Source organism: Marmota flaviventris, chromosome 3 (assembly GCF_047511675.1).
Source record: "Marmota flaviventris isolate mMarFla1 chromosome 3, mMarFla1.hap1, whole genome shotgun sequence".
NCBI classification, from domain to species: Eukaryota; Metazoa; Chordata; class Mammalia; order Rodentia; family Sciuridae; genus Marmota; species Marmota flaviventris.
In genome coordinates this window covers 26021849-26041901 of record NC_092500.1, presented here as the reverse complement: position 1 = coordinate 26041901, position 20053 = coordinate 26021849, and the positions used below count along the sequence as shown (strand labels likewise).

At 43.7% G+C, this 20053-nt stretch overlaps 1 protein-coding gene across 1 annotated transcript in view; it reads left to right on the top strand.

Annotated features, from left to right (window-relative positions):
* The window catches only part of Plxnc1 (plexin C1), a 145024-nt gene that overhangs the window by 81927 nt on the left and 43044 nt on the right, over positions 1–20053 (top strand). Inside the window, exons 11-20 of the mRNA XM_027953425.2 lie at positions 1245–1424; positions 3986–4073; positions 7430–7633; positions 7752–7937; positions 10226–10328; positions 13063–13164; positions 13466–13569; positions 17113–17151; positions 17410–17534; positions 18077–18275. Coding sequence (XP_027809226.2) covers positions 1245–1424; positions 3986–4073; positions 7430–7633; positions 7752–7937; positions 10226–10328; positions 13063–13164; positions 13466–13569; positions 17113–17151; positions 17410–17534; positions 18077–18275 — 1330 coding nt within the window. The remainder of the gene's footprint in view (positions 1–1244; positions 1425–3985; positions 4074–7429; positions 7634–7751; positions 7938–10225; positions 10329–13062; positions 13165–13465; positions 13570–17112; positions 17152–17409; positions 17535–18076; positions 18276–20053) is intronic.

Below are 20053 nucleotides of genomic sequence, written 5' to 3'. Positions count from 1 at the left end.
AAATGTGCAGTTATTTTGAAGAGAAAAATATCAGGGTAGCAGTGGAATGACCTACATTTCCACCTCTCTACTTCCAAAATTGATAAACAAGTTTGGATTTTAATGATCGGCCATTTGACAGTGAATTTCCTAGAGCTTTGCTATGTATAGAATGTTTGAGGTAGGGTAAGTACCAACTGACTTAAATGGTGTTTTTCAATTTGCTTTCTCAGAAGGTTTATTAATAGTGTTGAAGTTAATAAACATGCATCCTTTAAGTAGTAATTAATAGACTCTCCTATTACTTAGTTCAACTAAGCATTATTCAGACACAGATCAGTCTTAAAGTGTGTTCTAGATGGTCATCGTAGGAGGCTGAGGTTACAGAGGGAATGTTGTAGAAGGCTTTGCTTTGACTCCTGAAGGGCATCAAGGACAGCTCCTGCTGGATGTCAAAAGCACCCAGAACAGTCCCAGCCAATTCCCAGTCCAGAGGCTACCAAGGGGGTAGCTTAGCCCTGATGCAGAGTGACCTTGAAACTCCTGGGCTCAGTTTAGGCTCTCTGCTGATTCCCTCTGTCTGGTGTTGGGTTTTGCCCTCCCAGTGCTTGACTGGGGCTTCTTTTGTTTTCATTTTTTGAAAAACTTTTTTATTATGAAAATGTTCAGACATGTACAAGATTACAAGAGAAAGGGGTGTAATGAACCTCTTTACAAAGTTTCAAAAATTATCAACATTTTTCCAGTTTCCATTCATCTATCTCATCTACTTTCTCCTGGGGGAGGTGGGTGAGTGTAGCAGCTGGAGTTTCTTAAAAGCACATCCCAGACACCATATCCCCTCGCTCATAGATACTGGGTCTCTATCTCTAACAGACAAGAGTAATGTTGATACCATACTCCACAAAGTTAACCATGGTTTCTTAAGATAATGCAATACCCATCGCATGTTCCACTTTCTATTGGGGCTTTTGGAGGGCAATAGTTACTTCCCCTTCCTTCTCCACTTCTAAGCGAAATACAAATAAAAAGACAAAAATGAACACACACACACACACGCATACACAAAAGAGGAACCTAGCCCCAGAACCCCAGATCATACCCCAACTGGGCAAGCGGCCTTTGATGAATCACTAGTTGTCTGCAGCTGTTCTGATGATTGGTACGGTGTTGTAGTTCAAGCGCAATTCATATGCTGTCACCTTGGGCTATCAGCTGTGGTCAGTGTCTGTGTCATGTAAGAGTTCTTTTCTGCCCCTTTCTAGGATACAGGTTAGCCATGTGCTAAATGACACCCATATGAAATTCTCTCTCCCATCGAGCCGAAAAGAGATGAAGGATGTGTGTATCCAGTTTGATGGTGGGAACTGCTCTCCTGTGGGAGCTCTATCCTACATTGCCCTGCCTCACTGTTCCTTCATATTTCCTGCTACCACCTGGATGAGGTATAGTCTAGATTCATGATGTTCGTCTCCTTCTGCTTATGGGTCATATGCATAGAGATCATGGATGTCATGCAAATATATTCAGAAAGAGTAGCCACATCTTTTTTCCTCTCACAGAGTTCCTTCTAGGATTTACTCCTAGAAACTTGTGTACCTGGCAATCAGGTTGTTCCCACTGTCACATGAGTGCTTTAAGCACATCCTGTTGTGCTCTTAGCCATGGCTGCCAGGAAACTCACAGCTCAAATGTTTGTTGAACCACAGCAACTATTCTTAGGCTAGGTTTCTGCTACCGATAAGTGACCTTCTTTGTGATGTGTCACTCCTGCTCATGATAAAATGTTCCTTTCCTACATCTTTCATTTTATAACTGTTAGAGTCAGCTGTTTTGAATGCTTTGAGTGAAAATTGGGAGCTATTGCTCTGGAAAGGAAAAGCAGTATGTACCTTTCAAAGATACTCACTAAGTGAGAGATGGAAATTCCAAAATAAATTCTTCCAGATGAATCCAATATATTAAGGAGGGGGAAAAAATTCTCTCCCTAGCTGAATTTAAATTCACATTCAGATTTTGGAATATAACTTTAAAGAGACTTTCTTCATCTGACACAGCGTGAAGCTAATTTTCAAAGTATTCTCTAGATGAAACTAGGGGCTCACTAAGCTTTGGGAGAAAGGAAAAGAAAGGGAAAAAATTCACCTCTGATGTTCTTATTTAAGATTAAGTGAGAGGTGGCTGTATTAGTTTGTGAGGCTGCCATACAAAGTATGGCAGACTGGGGATGGCTTACACAACAGAAATCTATTTCCATAGGGCTGGAGATGTAGCTCAGTTGAGCACTTGACTAGCAAGTGCATGAGGCCCTTGGTTTAATACCCAGTACTGCAAAAACCAAAAAAACAAACCAGAAGAGAAATCCATTTCCTTCCAGTTCTTGAGCTGGACTTCTGAGGTGGAGGTGCTGGCAGGCTTGGCTCTTCTGAGGCGTCTCCCTGGTGGCTTTTCCCTGGGCCTTCACCACGCTTTTCCCTCTGTGTCTGAGTCCTAATCTCCTCTTCATTAGGCAAATTGGATTAGGGTCCTTCCCAGTAATCTCCAAATATAGTCACATCTGAGGTACTGGGGTTTAGGACAAGGGCACAATTTGGCCCACTTCAGTGGTATAAGGACATTAAAGCTTCAAAGCCAAGGCTGTTGCATGGGACTCCCCAGCTCTGAGACTGCTTCCGTCCTGTGTATAGAAGCAGATGTGCAAGTGGCACTTGCATGTGCTTGGTGAATCCCACCTACCAACCTGGTTAGTCCTCACCACAAGCCTGAGAGACCTTTATGGGTCATCCCTTTGGTAGAGCGTGAACCAAGGCACGGAGAGAGTTCCAGCAACATGGCCTGACTACCAGGTAGTGTGGCCAAGGATGTTGTACCAAGCCTCCACAGTACTCTGCTTTGCAATGAGTAGGGGGGTTTCTCACTGTCCCATCACCTGTGACGTTCTTAGCCTGTGTGTCTTGGTTGCTCTGAGTCTTTGTGCTTTGAGCAAAAATGGGGCTCTGCAGTCTGGCCATCAGCAGATGACGATGCTGGGATTGGTGTTCTAGTAATCATGATAGGTTGGCAGGAGGCCAGCTCAGCCCTGCCCCCTTGCAGCTGGAGGGCTTGGGGCCCAGTGTCTCCTCTCTGCCCTACACAACTTGGCCTGCTGTTGTCCACCCCCTGGTCTCATCATCAGGGCTTCAGCCGGCTGTTGGACCTGACATACACAGGCTCCTGTCCCCTAGAATGAGTGTCTGGTGACCCATGAGAATGGGGACGCCAGCTGTTTATTTCACGCCCAGTGACCACTTGGTTTATATCTAATGATGCACCGAGAATACATGAGGTCAGTTGGGCTTGGTTTTGCCGAGATAAATATAGCCTCCCCTTATATGGTTATTTATATGGTTTCCCAAATATTGGAATTTATACTTTTTAATGTTGTTTATAATTTTACCTTATCCTAAGTATTCCCTGTTTCCCTAAATAAAATATAATTGGTAGGTTGGGAGTTTGATTTTGAAAATTGTCAGATTGAAGAGTCTTCATATAGATTAAATAGCAATCAAACAAAATTCTCTTCAGTTGAAACCTTTTCAAGGTACAGCTGATGATCTGATTATACATGGTGAAATGGCACAACAAATTCAAATTCTATTAAGAAATTTGGGCATTTTCCTAGAATTAAAATAGCATCTGACCTGGATTTTTTTTAATGTGTCTTTAAAACCATGAATTTGTCGCTAATAAACTCAAAGACTCTTAAAGTTGTTTTGCATTTGAAATTAAATTACTTTTCTAAGCTGGGCCCTGGGGCACATGCCTGAAATCCTAGTAATTTGGGAGGTTGAGGCAGGGGAGTCACAAGTTCAAGGCCAGCCTCAGCCACTTAGTGAGACCCTGTCTCAAAATTTTTTAAAAAATTTAAATAATTTTCTCCCTGACATTACTGAGTTTATTATTAAATGTGACTCAATCAACAGTTTTGTTCATCCATGCCAACAACCTGTTGCTTCTTTCCTTCCAGTGGTGGTCAAAATATAACGATTGTGGGCAGAAATTTTGATGTCATTGACAACTTAATCATTTCACATGAACTAAAAGGAAACATAAATGTAAGTCTTCTACTGCTTTGTCACAATAGTTATTTTCTTTTCTTATTTTCTTTTTTTTTTTTAAACTTTTTAGTCCAAGTGAATAACTATTCAGTATTTCCAATAATGAGTTTGTTTTCATGACTCTAAGCTTTGTTGAGGAGTATTCTTTATTTCTGTGTCTTTGGTTCTATAAACTTTTAAAATTTACCTATTTTTAGAAAATTTTTTTTCCTATTGCATGATACATGCTATCTGAGCTATACCAGAAATAACAAGACCTCACACTAATAGTTAAGCATTTCGGGAAATGAACTTGGTATGACAAGGCCTGCCGTTTGCTGCTTGTGTGATTTGTGGCAAGTCACTTTAATGAGACAATGCTTATGAATAAGTGTGAAAATGTTCTGTGCATGGTTGAGGTGTGATGTGAAGGATGGCATTTCTGGGCAGGGTAGGTGGAGGTGTTCCCCTTGCACAGAGAGCTGAAGTTCAAAGAGGCGGGAGACTTGCTAAGGTCCCAGGAATCCTGTCACATGCTTCTTCTCCTGCCCTGGTCTCCTCTGGACCCTTCGCTCTGCTCTCACGGTGGAAACTGTAGGGCAGGTTGGGTCCCCACCCACTGCTCAGTTCTCCCATCAGAGCATCAGGGTTCTCTCAGAATCTCTAGATGGAGGCTGCCGAGGTCAAGAACAAGGAAGGAAATAAGGGACTTTAGATACAGGTTGGGGACTTCAATTGTATTTCTAAGCGCTTCCTCAATGTTCTTCCCCTTCTCTCTTCCCCTTTTCTCTCTTTGATGAGAGATATAAGGGGAACAGCCTCTCTGGGCCCCATCTGACCGCTTAGGGTGATGACAGACTTTGTCTCTACTTGGGCCCAGTGTGGCTCAGGCCTAGCTACAGGGCCTCCTGATTCATCCTAAGCACGTCTAGACATGCTTCAGAGCCAGTTCCAAGCCTCACACATGGGTCATGTGTCCGTGATACAAACACTTCCAGTTGCTTGACTGACTGTCTAACCAGAGGCATGGTCTAAGCATGCTAGTGGATGCTCTCCTTTCCAAATGCTGTTCCCAAATCAGGCACAATTTATTGATCACCCACTGTAGGCAAAATGTTTTTCAGGGTGCATAAACAAAAGATGAGACAAACATACTGCTTTCATGGAGGGACATGGCAAATCTATGCTGGGATTGAAAGTTGTCGTCATCACAAGGTGATAATGAGTGCTAGGTGCTCAATTCCCTTCCATCTCAGAGACCCTATATAGTCCAAGAAGACACTATGTGTCTCATTGAAAGAAAAATTACATACGGATGGAATTAAGACTGCTGCAGAGCTGGGCCTGTAATCTCAGCAACTTGAGGCAGGAGGATCACAAGTTCAAGGCCTGCCTCAGCAACTTAGCGAGACCCTAAGCAACTTAGTGAGACCTTGTCTCAAAATAGAACATAAAAAGGATGGGGATGTGGCTCAGTGGTTAAGCACTCCTGGGTTCAATTCTTGGTACAAAGATCCTCACCTGCTCTGGATGGGACTGTGGCTCAGGCCTGTTTAGCTGGAATCCAGTGGATGGGTCAGGGATGAGCAAGGAGGATGGCTGGGAAACCATATTGAGTTCATGCAAGAAAGTGTCACACTGAAAACCCTGCCATTAATTTTGCGGCCATGGAGAGCTTTTGAAGGTCCTGGAGCAGCAAGTGACTTGAGTACACTGAAGTCACTATTTGGCAATGGTGCAGAGGACAGAGAGGCAGGAACTGAAAAAAGGGTGGGAGACTGACGGAGATGCTCCTGCGGGATCCCCCTGCGTCTGAAACGTGAGCAGCTCTGGCTGGGCTCTCCGCTGGCTGTCATCCGTGGGATGGGTCAGTGGGCTGGCCATGGTGACACGAGAGAGGCCCAGCTTCCCTTAGCATTGAAGCAGGGTGGGGACAACAGCATGGGAGCAAGAGCACCCAGGATGGAGGAAGGAGCTCCTCGGATAGAGTCTGGAAGAACAGCTCCACTCGAAGTTGGGAAAGAAAATAGGTTAGCCAGGAAGGTGACTGAGAAATGGCTTGAAAAAGAGCACTGTTGGAGTTGGTCACTGGTATGAACATGTGGGGTCTTTAGAACAGCGAGGCTGGGTGACCCCGTGGTTGGAGAACTTTCCAGAAGGCAGTAAAAAGCCAACCTGCTTGGGGCCAAGCCTGCTGAGGAGGTGGGTTCAGTGGTTTCATCTTATCACACAAAGGTGATAGAAAAGTGAGACGGGGTCATTCCATAAACTGTAAGGTGGGAGGGAGGTTTCTTGTCCAAATGCCAGCCTCAAATGTACCTCGTCCTGCCCTTCACGCTTCAGCATCAGCGAAAGCCAAGAGGCAGCTAGTTTCCCCACCCTGAGAGCTTTCTTTTCCTGAGCCTCAGTTGTTCTTTAAACATTTATCAGCTTCCCCTTCCTCTCTGAACACCCAAAAATGACAATGTATTTATGTCGTTGCTGCTGTTTTCAATCAACCTGTCCATCGGGCCCCATTTTTTCTGCATAGTTTCCAGTTGTTCCTTCTTCACTTATTGGGGTCCTTTTTTTCTTTTTTGACTTTTATTTTCTCCCGTCCTCCGTCTCTCCTGCAAGCAGCCTTCTCCTCCTCCTTGTGGTTACCGACTTCTGCTAATGATCTGGAGGAGGCTCCCCAACAAAGAGTGACTCAGCCCACCGCAATCAGATCAGGAGCTGGCTCTAGCCAGGGGCTGTGCTCTGTGCTCTGTTCTTCCAGAAATTTCTGGGGACTTAGCTGGACTCCTTCAAAAGACAGTTAAGCCCTTTGGGCCAACGTCTTCCCCTTTCTGGAGACTGCATCAGCCTCTACAGAGCCTATCTTGCCATTGCATAACCTTCTGACAGCTTTCATTATCACAGGTTTAGTAATAATGTGTTGAGAGGCTGGGTTGTGGTTCAGCAGTAGGGCACTCGCCTAGCACTTGCGAGGTGCTAGGTTTGATCCTCAGCACCACAAAAAAATAAACAAATAAAATAAAGGTATTGTGTACAACTACAACTAAATATGTCTATATTCTATATCCATCTATCTATCTATATCTTTAAAAAAATAATAATGTGTTGAGTGCTAACCATGTGCAAGACGGCATCCTAAGCATTTTTGTGTGTGTGTAATCTTTTCCAATGTACCCCTCCTTTAATTGAATGAGACCTTATCTCATTTGATTTAATTTAGGATTCACTTTATCCTCTGAGGTACATGGTGTTGCTACCCCCATTAGACAGACAGGAAAACAGAAGTTGCAAGAAGTTTGGTTGCCTGGGTCACTTAGCTCTTAGAGACCAGAGCTGGGGACCTTAGGTTATTAAGTTGCTCTTTGCTTCTCTCCCAGGTCTCTGAACATTGTATGGCGACTTTCTGCATGTTTCTGGCCCCCAGCTTAAAGAGTTCAAAAGCGCGTACGAATGTTGCTGTGAAGCTGAGAGTACAAGACACCTACTTGGACTGTGGAACCTTGCAGTATCTCGAGGACCCCAGATTTACAGGGTATCGAGTCGAATCTGAGATTGACACAGAACTGGAAGTAAAAATTCAAGTATGTTTCTCTGCTCTCCGGATGGGATGCTCCCACGCCCAGGCTGTATAGGTGTGCTGTGCTGCGACTTTCCACGTGTGTCCTAATTTCTTCATCTTTGTTTTTTTTTTTTTCACAGAAAGAAAACGACAACTTCAACATTTCCAAGAAAGACATTGAAATTACACTCTTCCATGGGGAAAATAAGCAATTAAATTGCAGTTTTGAAAATATTACCAGAAACCAAGATCTCACCACCATCCTTTGCAAAATTCAAAACATCAGGAACGCCAACAGCATCGCCACTTCTTCCAAGAAAGTCCGTGTGAGTCACCTGACAGTGCCACCTGCTATCTTTACCTGAGTTTTGGTAGCTCAGTGGCTAACCTGGGGGCCAGAATGGAATCTTTCATGAATCTTTAGATCGTCACTTTAAATAGAACAAACAAAGCTGGTACCACAAGCCCAAGCATAATTTTTCCAAAATAGCTGGCACAATCCACCAGTTTTCCTGTTTGAATGTCAAAGCATTGAACACACCATTGTGTATAATACTAATGAGTCTTGATAGCTTTTGTTCTAGCCATACATTTAGACCATAGCATCTGCGAGCAGAATCTCCAGACCCACTGACAAATGAGCTGTCATTCTTTTCCCAAATGTGGAGGTGACATGTCTGAGCAATAACCCCAAACAAGGGCCTTTTCTGCACACCCAGAGTAACATCAGAGTCTGAGGGAGACCTGGTAACCTATGGGTCACAAGCCACTTCCTTCCCCATGAAGTCATGCTTCCTGGGATCCTTCTTTTCACAGATATTTGGGATCTATCACTTCAGTGTGTATTTGTGTCCCACAATTAAGATGTGGGACCTCTGAGAAGGGAAACATATTAGAAGTCACCCTTTCTAACATATGCCACATTTGAGGGTCTGCAAAGTCTATATGAAAAAAATGCTTTATGGAAATGGGGATGTCATCTCCATGGGAGAGCACTTGCTTAGCATGTGCAAGGCTCCGAATTCCAGTTCCATCCCCAGCACTGCCAAAAAAAAAATATCTTTATGATCTATAGTCATAAATAATTGGATACAGGACAAGAAAATGAACATATGAGATTGGAAGGCAAAAACATCCCAGCTGCATCAGTTAAGAGCTGTGTGTCCATAGGTAAGTCATTTGACTTCCCTGTGCTTCCCTTCATTCATCTGGTTAAGTGGGTAACAATAACTATAAATAGACACCAGCTGGACACAGGCCTTCCCACCTTCATGGTGGCTGGAAGGAGTGATGCTAATGTTCCTCCCCATTCACAACACAGTCCGAGTGTCTACACTGTGATGGGGACATAGTAGCAAAAACCTCAAACCTGTCCTTATGGCACTTACGTAAAGAGACACATAGCTCAGAGAAAAAGTTAGAAATGTGGTGGGTGGGGGCAAACATTAGGGAGGAAGATGAAGTAAGGGGAATTGAAGCGGAGGCGGGGAGTGTCCAGTGGTGGACAGAAGAAGGCAGCATTTACCTGAAAGGTGACATCTGAGCAAGAGCCCCCGGGGGAGGAGAGAGAGCTAGCCCTCAGTGAGCTGAGCTGGTGTGTCCTGGGCAGAGGCCACTACAGCTGCAAAGGGCCGGAGGCCGCAGCCTGCAGTGTATTTGAGCATCAGTGTGGTTGGAGTGGAGGGAGCAAGGGGGAGCTCTCTCAGGAGGTTAGAGCGTTAACAGGGAGAGCGGGAGATCTTTAGGACCTTGTGGGCCATGGCAAGGGCTTGGCTTTGGAGCTCTGGAAAGCGGCTTTGAGTTTTGAGCAGGGGTACCATGAGCCAATGTACTAAAAGGGTAGAGTGCATTTAGCCCCCAACAGCCCAGCAGAGCATCCCATTTCAGAGATGAGGAGACTGAGGACTAGTTGGTAACTAACTCAAGATCCTGCAGCTAGTTGGGCTGGGAGGGAGAACCTGGGCTGGCTGGTCCAGAATCCACCCCTCCTCTTTGCTCGGTGTCTCCACAGGAGCAACCACGGTTCTAAGCATGGAACTGTGTCTTAATGCGTCTGTGCACACCTACAGAGAAAGAAGGATAGAGAACAGTTTTTCCCTTTTCAAGTTTTATGAAATTTTCATTACCCTCTCCCCACCCCACCCACAAAATAGCTAAAGCTGGAGAAAGCTCTCAGGGACGGTCCGGTCGGCATCGTCAAACTGGTTTTCACCATAAGATGCCTTATTCAAAATCAACCCACCAAGGAGCAGAGGCGTAGAAAGAATGAAGTCCAGTTGCCTTCATAGAATAAAAGGCAGGGGGGCTTCTGCCTCTTTATTGGGCCACTCCTGCAATTTATGGCTCTCAGGGCAACGAGGGCCAGAGTTTGAAGGCCACAGGTCTAGTCTTCACACCTCAGCTGACGCATCAGGAAACGGAGGCACAGTAGATGTTCTTGATTTGCCCAAGGACACTTCGCTAATCTCTCCCCGGGGTGGGATTTGAACTCAGAATCCTACCTCACTCACTGCTTCTTTTTGTATCTCGGGGGACACAACTTGGGGGACAAATGACGTACACAGGTATGATGCTCAAGTCCCTTGGGCCCTAACGACACTCTCTGTCCCAATAGGTCAGACTGGGAAACTTGGAGCTTTATGTGGAGCAGGAGTCTGTCCCTTCCACTTGGTATTTTCTGATTGTGCTCCCCGTCTTGCTGGTGATTGTCATTTTTGGTAAGTGTCCTGTTTAATTTTGTCAGAGAGATTATTCCCCGGGGCTTCTCGTCAGGCAGGCAGACTTCCAGCTTTTAGGATCTGTTTGCTTCAATTAAGTGTTAACGGGTGAAAACCCAAATCAAAATTTGGGGATGGGATTGATAGGCGCACATAGAGGGCTTTGGAAAGATATATATATTTTTAAGGATGCTTCATTAATAAAAGATGGTGTCTTGGTATTTAAGACATATGATCCACTTTGCTTCTGCCGTCCTTTGACTTCTGATGGGAAAATGTCCATCTACGTTATTCCTTCAGCATTTTCAGGGACTATGGATTCCCAGGATTTGGTCACCTCGTCCTGCCTTCTCCCTCTACCAAAGACTACCCCTACCCAGCCCTGCTTTTCCTGACAGAGCTAGACTTTGCCAAGTGTGCTCCATCATCTTTTGCAATGTTCCAAGGTTCCTGTGAACACAGGGCTCCCGTGGTGACAGTCCCCTGGCTGAATTGGGCCCAGGGTGTGTTTTGTTGGGCTACACAGAATCTTTTAAAACTTGAAAGAAGTTGACAATATTTTTAAATTATTTAAAGTTTTTTCTTGGAAGTTTGAAAGAGCTGAATCACTGGAGCCCGTAGGTTTCTGGCAGGAGTTCACTAGAGCTTTGTAGGGGCGCCCCCTGGAGAGAGGACACGAGCTCCCTGGTTTTACCACAGTCTTGTCATCTCCCCAGAGATCACTCACCCCACCCGTGGACCTGCTCCCTGTTGCCATTGAGTTTGTGACCTCTGGTTCTGAGATGCTTTTCATTCCTTTTTAGAAGAGGTCTTCTCACCTACTGATGGAGTACTTCCTATTTGTCGATGCAACACAAGCATTGCCTTTCTAATATTGTAGGCTAGTAGAGGCAGTTGCTGAAGTTTTCCTGGTATCTACTCCCTACCTCCCTTGTTCATTTGTTCATTCATTCATCTCTGCATCCATTCACCTTGTTTTCTACTGAGTCTCTGTTATGTTGCTGCTAACTGTGCAAATCTCTGGCTGGAGAGATGAGTTACAGCCTTGTCCTTTGCCTTGAATAGTTCCCAGTCCAGTGAAGGAGAGAGGGGTGTGTTTGATTAATAGGCCTAATGGAATGCATTTACTTTTCAGAGATCCCCTTTTGTCCTGTTGATTAATTCAGGTATCTTTTATGTTCTCCCCAAGTTGCCCAGCTCCGTCATCTACCTAGAATCTCAAATTGGGCTTGATATTTTCATAAAGTCTTGGCTGTGTTAGCTTCAGCTAAGAAGGTCACTTGTAAAGTCCAAATGCTGGCCTCTGCTTTGAGATTCCTCTGTTCTTAAGCAACCTCATACACATACTAGCCTCAGCGGAGAGTCACGTCAGCTCAGTGATTCTCTGAGCTCTGTGTGGCTCTCCATCCTACTCCCTGTGCTCCATTTGTAGACGTTGTTTCTGTTCTTTAAGGTGAAGTAGGCTCACTGTGGCACATTGCTCTGTTTGTGTCTGCAAAGCCCTTCACAGTGCTCATCCCCTCTTCCACATTCCAGAGAGCACGTTGTCACCAGCAGTTTGAGTAAGTATACTTTCAGTCCCTCCATTCTGTCACAAGCAGACACACTAAACGCACCCTGCCCAGGCCTGCCATCTCAGAACCCATAGGTTTTGCCATGAAAGGTTCTATGACCTATGGATGTGGCCCGCTAACGCCCTTTGCATGCCTGAGTCAGTGTTGCTCAAAGTGCAGCCTGAGGAACCAAGCCACAGTCCTGGAAAGGGGTTCTGTGGCCCAGTAAGTTTGAGGGTCCCTACATACTCAGCCCTATCTTGGAGACGCACAGTGCATGTCTTGGTTAGGGCTGCGACCTCTGTGCTGCAGTCCCTTCCGGTACCATTTATACCTATAGGTAGCAGAGCCCTTTTATTTTGTAATTTCTGTTAAATGAGGAGAAACTTTTTCTAGAACAATAATGAGAGTTGACAGTTTGTTGAGTACTCATTCTCCTTAAAGATTCAGTTCTAAATGTTTTTCGGTGAGTTATTTCTTATGATCCTGTCAACAGGATCTTATCCATCACTATAAGGCGGCACTCTTACAGATAAAGCAACCAGACACAGAGATCCTAAGGAACTTATCCAAGGTCACACAGTTAGCAAATGACAGAGCAGGGACCTGAACCAAAGCACTGAATCCATTCTGCTTACTTCCTCCACAGCAGGGTCAGAAGCAAGATGGGGCAGAGAAAGAAGCAATGTTTAGATTTGGGGGGGGGGGTCCTATGGCTTCCCCATTATGTCACCCCATTAGAGCAATGCAAGTTTGGCTTATGTAGCCAACGGAGGATCTGTGGTTTCTTTCTGCATTTGCCTCACAACTGTTATTTCTCCAGGGATGTTTAGAAACATTGAAAAAAGAATGGAACAATATCAGTGGCCTGTGGCTGTAGGGAAACGTGGCCTGTTTCATTACTTTTCAGCCAGCTGGGATCTTTGGTTACAAGCGAAGGTTATTTGATTTAGTTTTCACTTTTAAAATGAGTGGATTTTTTTTTTCTTTCTGTAGCATCTTCCTCTTGACAGTGACCTCTCCCTGGGAAATCTTCCTTATATCATCCAGCTCTTAAATGCTCTTTTCTAGTTTTCCTCTCTCCATCTCTCCACCCCTGATTCTTTTCCTCCTTTTCGGTTTTGTTCTTTTAAATGTACACGTCTGCACGTCTGCCTGATGCAGCACCTCTGTCTCCCCAGCGGCCGTAGGGGTGACCAGGCAGAAATCAAAGGAACTAAGTCGCAAACAAAGTCAACAGCTGGAGCTTCTGGAAAGCGAACTCCGGAAGGAGATCCGCGATGGTGAGTCCAAAATTTTATTTGTAGAAAAACAAGCCTATTTTACTCGTATTTTAATTTTCACCCTTACACGGCGATGGCCGCAGTAGTGAGAACTGTTTGTGTAATAGAAGACCAGAGAACAGCAGGGCCTGGGCCTGGCTTTGTGTTTTATTTTAGCTCTTCTCTGCAGCCAACCAAGTAATTATCTATTGTTTCTTCTTTAATGAAAACCAAGGTCATACTCTGTGTTAGACAAAACAGCAGAAGATCTTATCCATTGTTTGTGGAGTTAAAATATTACTCTTGGGATTCTGTTTTGCAGGCTTTGCTGAGCTGCAGATGGATAAATTGGATGTGGTTGATAGTTTTGGAACTGTTCCCTTCCTTGACTACAAACATTTTGCTCTGAGAACTTTCTTCCCTGAGGTAAAGAAGCATTGATCATATTCCTAAGGTTGAGTCTTGAATAATAATGAAGGTGTTTGCTTTTCCAAGGCAGCTGTAGATAATACACTTGGTTCAAAAATCTAGGCTTAAGTTGGAGCAGAGCAGGAAGGCAGATAATTATTAATTGCATTGATCAGGGTCAAAAGCAGTGATGGGTCACTGGTGATTAGTCTTTGTCCAGGAACAAAAACCTAGTAGGGCTGGAAGTTCAAAGGGATGATTTTTTTTTTTTTTTTTTTTTTGCTTTATTTTACTACCAGTTTAGCACTGAATTGGTAGCAGGGAAGTGAGCTAATTCATTTAGAAATCAATAAATTGTGGGCTGGCCAATTTGTTGTGTTTATCTGCTTGACTTACATTGCAGCTACTAGATTATTCACTATTACTTCTCAATTGGAAGTGAGGAGTACGCTCAGCCAAAAGAAAGAAAAGCAGACGTGGATGGAGTTTGGGTTGTGGATAACAGGCATTTTAGCAATGTTTATGCTTTTCTTGGGCAGTTTTTCTTCAGCTGACCCATTTGTATTATCCTTGTTTAGTAGAAACAGCAACACGAAATGATTAATTGTTGTAGAACTCAGAAGAGTAGTCTACTTAGCCTTTTGGGTTTTGGGTCTCACCTCTGTTCAGACACCTCCATTTCCTCACCCACTCACTCAGCCTTCTTCATTTACCCTCCCAAGACTTTGGCGAGGTCCTCACTCATCCTCTGTATCATCACCTCCACGTCTGGATGCCCCAGTTCCGCCATCTTGCTTTTATTTTCTGGTCCGGAACTGGTGACCCAACCACAGAGACCCAACCTCTGGAACCTGTCAGCACTCATGTTTCAGTCTAGACTTCTAAGCAAAGCCAGAAATCTCTCCAGGTCAAAGGAGAGTTTGTATCACCTTACCAGAAGTTTGTCAGCTACATTTGGCTAGAAGCCTAGAGTTCAGAAACCCAGACACATGCAGTAAGCAGTTTCCAGCTTCTCCATAATTCTAGAAGTGGACACCATGATGTGCGATGCTGTGTCTGGAGGTTGGGATACCTCCATAAAACACCCACATGTTTTTGGAGCCAACCCTTAGTACTGTAAATCAAGAAGGCTATAAATAAGATTTCAACTTTTTGTACTTGTATTTTTTTTTTTAACTTATCCTCCAAGATGACTGGGCACCAAGATTTGCCATTTGCTGCCTCATCCATTTCTATGGCAGTACTCTGCTCAGGCAGGGGAGTTCAAGTCCCTGAATCAGATAGATGACTTCGCAGGGCCTCAGCAAAGGTTGCAACTTGAGTCCGATTTCCCAGCAATCTGAGATCCCCATTAAGAATTTAATAGCAATAAAATAACAGAGATTTCGACCATCAACAGGAGTACTGTGTGGCCTTTTACAGTTAATGATTGCCCTTGAGTGCTAAATAGAATAATCTGTGGCCCAAAAAAAGAAATCTTCCTATCTTCTAAATTCAGTAATCAAGAGCAAGACGGAGTGACCAGGGTAAAGGAACACTGTTACAAGCTGAGTGTCTCAAAAAAGAAAAGAAAAAATCCCAGCAACAGTGCTGCATTACTTCGGAGACGAGAAATAGTTGAAAAGGGCCAACTGATTTAACTCCAAATTATGTGTAATCTTGAAAGGCACCTGGGAAAAACCATAAAAATTGAAGTCAGAAGGATCATTAAAAGAGAGGACATGGGAGAAACAAGCATTAATTTGTCACAACCGTATCAAGAAAACCTGAGTCAAAATTGAATTTATAATAATTAAGAAAGGAGAGAGAGAACAGGGAAACATTATATTAGGATAACGCCACTTGAAATGCACCCCAGGCTGCAGATAAGTCCTCATATTAATTAGGCGCTTTGCTGATTGATCAGGAGCCAAATCCCCTAGGCCTGGAGCTTGGGTGTTGGAAGGACTTGACTGATTGACACCTACAGACAGCAGTAGGCAGAACGCAAGGGAAACAGGTGCCCAGGCAGCCACAGCTCACCTGCCCCCTGGTTCTTTGCCCTGCCTGTTGTTTTTGGCTTTGATTGCCTTGCTTCTCATAGCAACTCTTCTTTGATTTGCCAAAAATAGGGGAAGAAATGAGGGTATGCAGAAGCTCTACCCTCCTGGAAAAAGGGGAATCCCAATGGAAGGAGGAAGGCCTAGAATGCAGCCAGCCAGGGTGGCATTTCCCTATCTAAGGTCAGGAGTCAACCTGATTAGCCGAGCATAGTGGCCCACGCCAATAATCCTAGCAGCTTGGGAGGCTGAGGCAGGAGGATCGAGAGAGAGTTTAAAGTCAGCCACAGCAACTTAGCAAGGCCCTTAGCAACTTAGTGAGACCTTGTCTCTTAAATCAAAATAAAAAGGGCTGGGGATGTGGCTCAGTGGTTAATGCTCCTGGGTTTAATCCCTGGTACCAAACACTAAATAAAAAAAAATTTTTTTAAAGAGTCAACCTGTTTAAACTGCCCATTTATGTGAAATTGATTCAACAGGAAAACAGTAGAGACTAGAAAATGAAATCCAGGATAGGTTCTTTTTTTTGTTGTTGTTGTTATGGTTTAGTTTTTGGTATTGCTTCTTGCTTTTTCCTCCCCCCTTTTTTTCTGAGGAAAGTATGACCACAGGGAGTGGGAGAGAGAAGAAAAAGAAAACTGAATGTTTGAGTTTATGTTCCATTAAGTTGATTCATTTAAAGTGATACTCAGCATGCTTTTAAATTTTAATTATTAATTGCACTAAGATTTATGATACATTTTTAAAAACTCAAAAGTTTATGTTTAGGAGCTCTGTAGCATAGTACATAAAAATATTTTTCAAAACCAGTGGGATAACAGCATCATCACCTAGTTTGCCAAATTCGGGATTTCAGAGGACATGTCACTAGCTGACATGGATTGCAGGAACTCGATCATTTCATTTCCACGCTAAGCCAGCAAGGTGGGAGCCATGATCGTCCCCATTTTACATATGAGGAAACTCAAGTGCAGAGAGGTTAAGTAACTTGTCCAAAGTCATGCGACCTGTATGAGATAAAACCAGGTAGTTTGGCTCCAGTAGCTACACTTTTAACACCCCTCCTACCCCCTTCCCAGTGACAGTGTGTACCCAGACAGTAGATGCTACTTAGCTTAGACCTGTGAAAATTTACCGGCATAATTTAGTGTGTATCCTTGGAAGGTAAATGCTTGAGGAGTGGTCTGACATTTGCATAATCTTCTTCAAACACCACTTCTTTAACTTTCGAGTCCATTCTTTCAAAATGCAAGATGATACTTTCATCCACCAAAAAATGGGACTCACATGCAATGACTGTTACTCTTCGTAGAGGCTTTCAGATTCTTTGGTGTTTCTTGAGAGCTGAATAATAATTATTTATTATGTATTAGAGGTTATGTAGCAAGCATATGCCCGGGGGCTCTTCAGATTAGCAAATAGCGTCTCTACTTTATTAAAACGGACTTGGGTATTATAACAAAAATACACTATTCATTTCCTTTGGATGTTATGAATAATAAAAGTGTCTCCTTCCTCTCAGTCAGGTGGCTTCACACACATCTTCACCGAAGATATGCATGTAAGTCTCTAAGTTTTCATTTTTAGCCCAGTGACTGCCTGACTTTCATAGTGTTATCATCAACATTATCATCTCCATTATTATTGCTTTGAATTTTTATTGTGGGTTTTTTGGATCATGAATTCAATATTAAATAATTCATTGTCTTGGAAAACCCATTGTGGAATCTACTTTCTAACTTTAAACGTTCGAGTATATTATTATATTATATTATATTCTTTGGTGTTTTTTTTTCTTTGTTTTTTTTTTTTTTTCCAGAATAGAGATGCCAATGACAAGAATGAAAGTCTCACAGCTTTGGATGCCCTGATCTGTAATAAAAGTTTCCTGGTGACTGTCATCCATACACTAGAAAAGCAGAAGAACTTCTCAGTAAAGGACAGGTATTAGTCAATTCTTTTCTATTTTGAAAGCCCCTTAAGCAGAGATGATAAAACCTGAGCCCCTTATTTCACTTCCAAACCACTTCTGAACCTGGATACACTCTTCCAGAGGCCTTCTGTGGGAGCCCTTAGCAGCCAGGGTGTCTGCAGTGCCATCACACCAACCCAACACAGATTTTATTTTGAAGACACACATGCACACAACAACCCCCTCCCAAACCCTGAAAAACCCCTACACTGAGAAAACAAATTCTCAATCAGAAAAGCAGAAGTATTATTTTTAATTAAAAAAAAAAAAAAAACTAAACATTTGGGAAAGGATTCACTTCTTGATACCACTCTAGTTTAAGGGCTAAAAACACAGAAAATGTCCTAAAGTTGGTTTTATGACAGAAAGATAGTAGTGGTCAGAAACTACATATGAAAACACTAAAGCGCCCGAGAAGAAGCACCCCCTTGCCCAGTAAGCATCCTTGGAAGCCACTATGAGTGTCCACCCAAGCTAGCAACTGGTGGTTAATGGAGGCTCTGTTTTTAAACAGGTGTCTGTTTGCCTCCTTCTTAACCATTGCTCTGCAAACCAAGCTGGTCTACCTGACCAGCATCCTGGAGGTGCTGACCAGGGACTTGATGGAACAGTCCAGTAACATGCAGCCCAAACTCATGCTAAGGCGCACAGAGTCGGTGGTTGAAAAACTTCTCACAAATTGGATGTCCGTCTGCCTTTCTGGTTTTCTTCGGGTAAGTGCCGTATCCTCAGCAGTGTCAGAGGTAAGACAATAGGCAGTTATTTTTAGTAGATACTGATGTCTTTGCCTGAGAAAGTCCTGAATGCACCATAGTGTCAGCGTTTAACCACATTCAATCCTGGTCCTTACTGGGAGCAGACAGAGGGGGAAAAAAATCACTTTCTCTGTAACTGGCCTGTGCAATTGTGATTCATTTAGGATTTTCTCAGGTAAGATTATCCAAGTGAGCTCACCTTCCCAGCTTTAACACCCAGGGCCCCGCCTGCCCATTTAAGATAATGTACTGGGAAGAGGAAATAATTCAGGCATTGACAAAAACACTGTCTTCAGATCCTCTGAAGCATTTTAGAAGTACCATTACCTACCAATACACCATGAGCTAATGACAGTCGATTCTTACCAGCCATTCCAGGTTAAAGAAGTCCCCAAAGAGCCTCCTCCCTCTAGAGTTCACTGTCTTGGAGTGATTGACTGAACGTGGTTGCAATTTAATTGAATCTGAAAATCTTTTCACAAGCAAACTTTCCATAGATTCCATGGTTAGTACAGTGGGCTGGTGGGCTTGATCTGAATCTAGACTTTACCACTTATTTGTTGTGTAGCCAGTAGAATTGGAGAAAAGATGACTATTTTGGGACTGTTTTGAAGCACAGATGAGAAGATGTATGCAATCCCTTAGTACTGAGCAAGCATTCCATAAATGCTGGCCATTATTATTATAAAATATTAATATGAAAATAAAGGTATGCCTTGAACTCAATCTTTCTTTGGCCCTCTGAGGACCCCAGTACAGAAGGTTCTTATCCTTCTTTAATTTTACCAGTCATCCAGGTTCTAGAAAAACTGCATAATTGTGTATTTGCAGCTAGTTTCAAAATCTAATTAAACTCTGAATAAGATACACTGCTATGCCACAGGTTTTAACAGTGCTACTTAAGTTTAGATCCAAAAGCAGCACTTTAAATAGACTGTGCTTAGTTTAATGTTTAATGCAATCTTAGAGTAGATGCACAATTTTTTAAAAATTTTTTTTACCGACTCCTTCTTCTCCTGAGGCAATGCCCGTTTATTAAGATTAATGAAATCTGCCTTCTTTTCTGTTTACTTGGTATAAATCATCATATGCTTTGGGGAGGTGTCAAGTGGTTATTTTGGGTGTGAATATTTTTTGCTTCCCACTATTCTCATTTCAGCCAAAACTGCTGCTGATCAGAGGCTGGGAGCCTCTCGCCCAGTTCCCTGGTCTTGGTCTTCAGAGGGCATCTCCTGCCCCCCACAGTCCTGCTAAACCCAGGGCTCATGGGCTGGCCCAGTAATCCCTGCTTTTCATAAGCTCCTCAGGGTAATCCTGTGTGCCCATATTTGAGAACCCCTGAAGGAGCAGAAAGCAGTGGACTTGGGGTCTTGTTAGAAGCAGAGAGGCTAGCGGGGTGCCACTGGACCAGCTCTTTCCATCCGGGCATCCCTTTTCTCTGCACCCCAAGAGGGGTGTGGTCATTGGTTTTAAATTCCCTAAATTCCCCTCCAGCGCTGTCTTCTGGGATCTTGTGATGCTTACTCTGCGCTCTCAAAGGCTGCTTTGGGGCTTGAAAGGGGTGAGGTATTCAGAAAATCTGGGCTTCCAGCCCAAGCGGCCCCTTTGAGCAAAGCATTCTGGGTCAGGATTTCTCGGTGCTGATTCAAGAGTGTGCGGGGAGCACTTGGGTGTTGAGTGGGAGGCTCAGCTCCCCAGAGGAAGTGGCATCCAGCCAGTCGGTGATACTTGATACT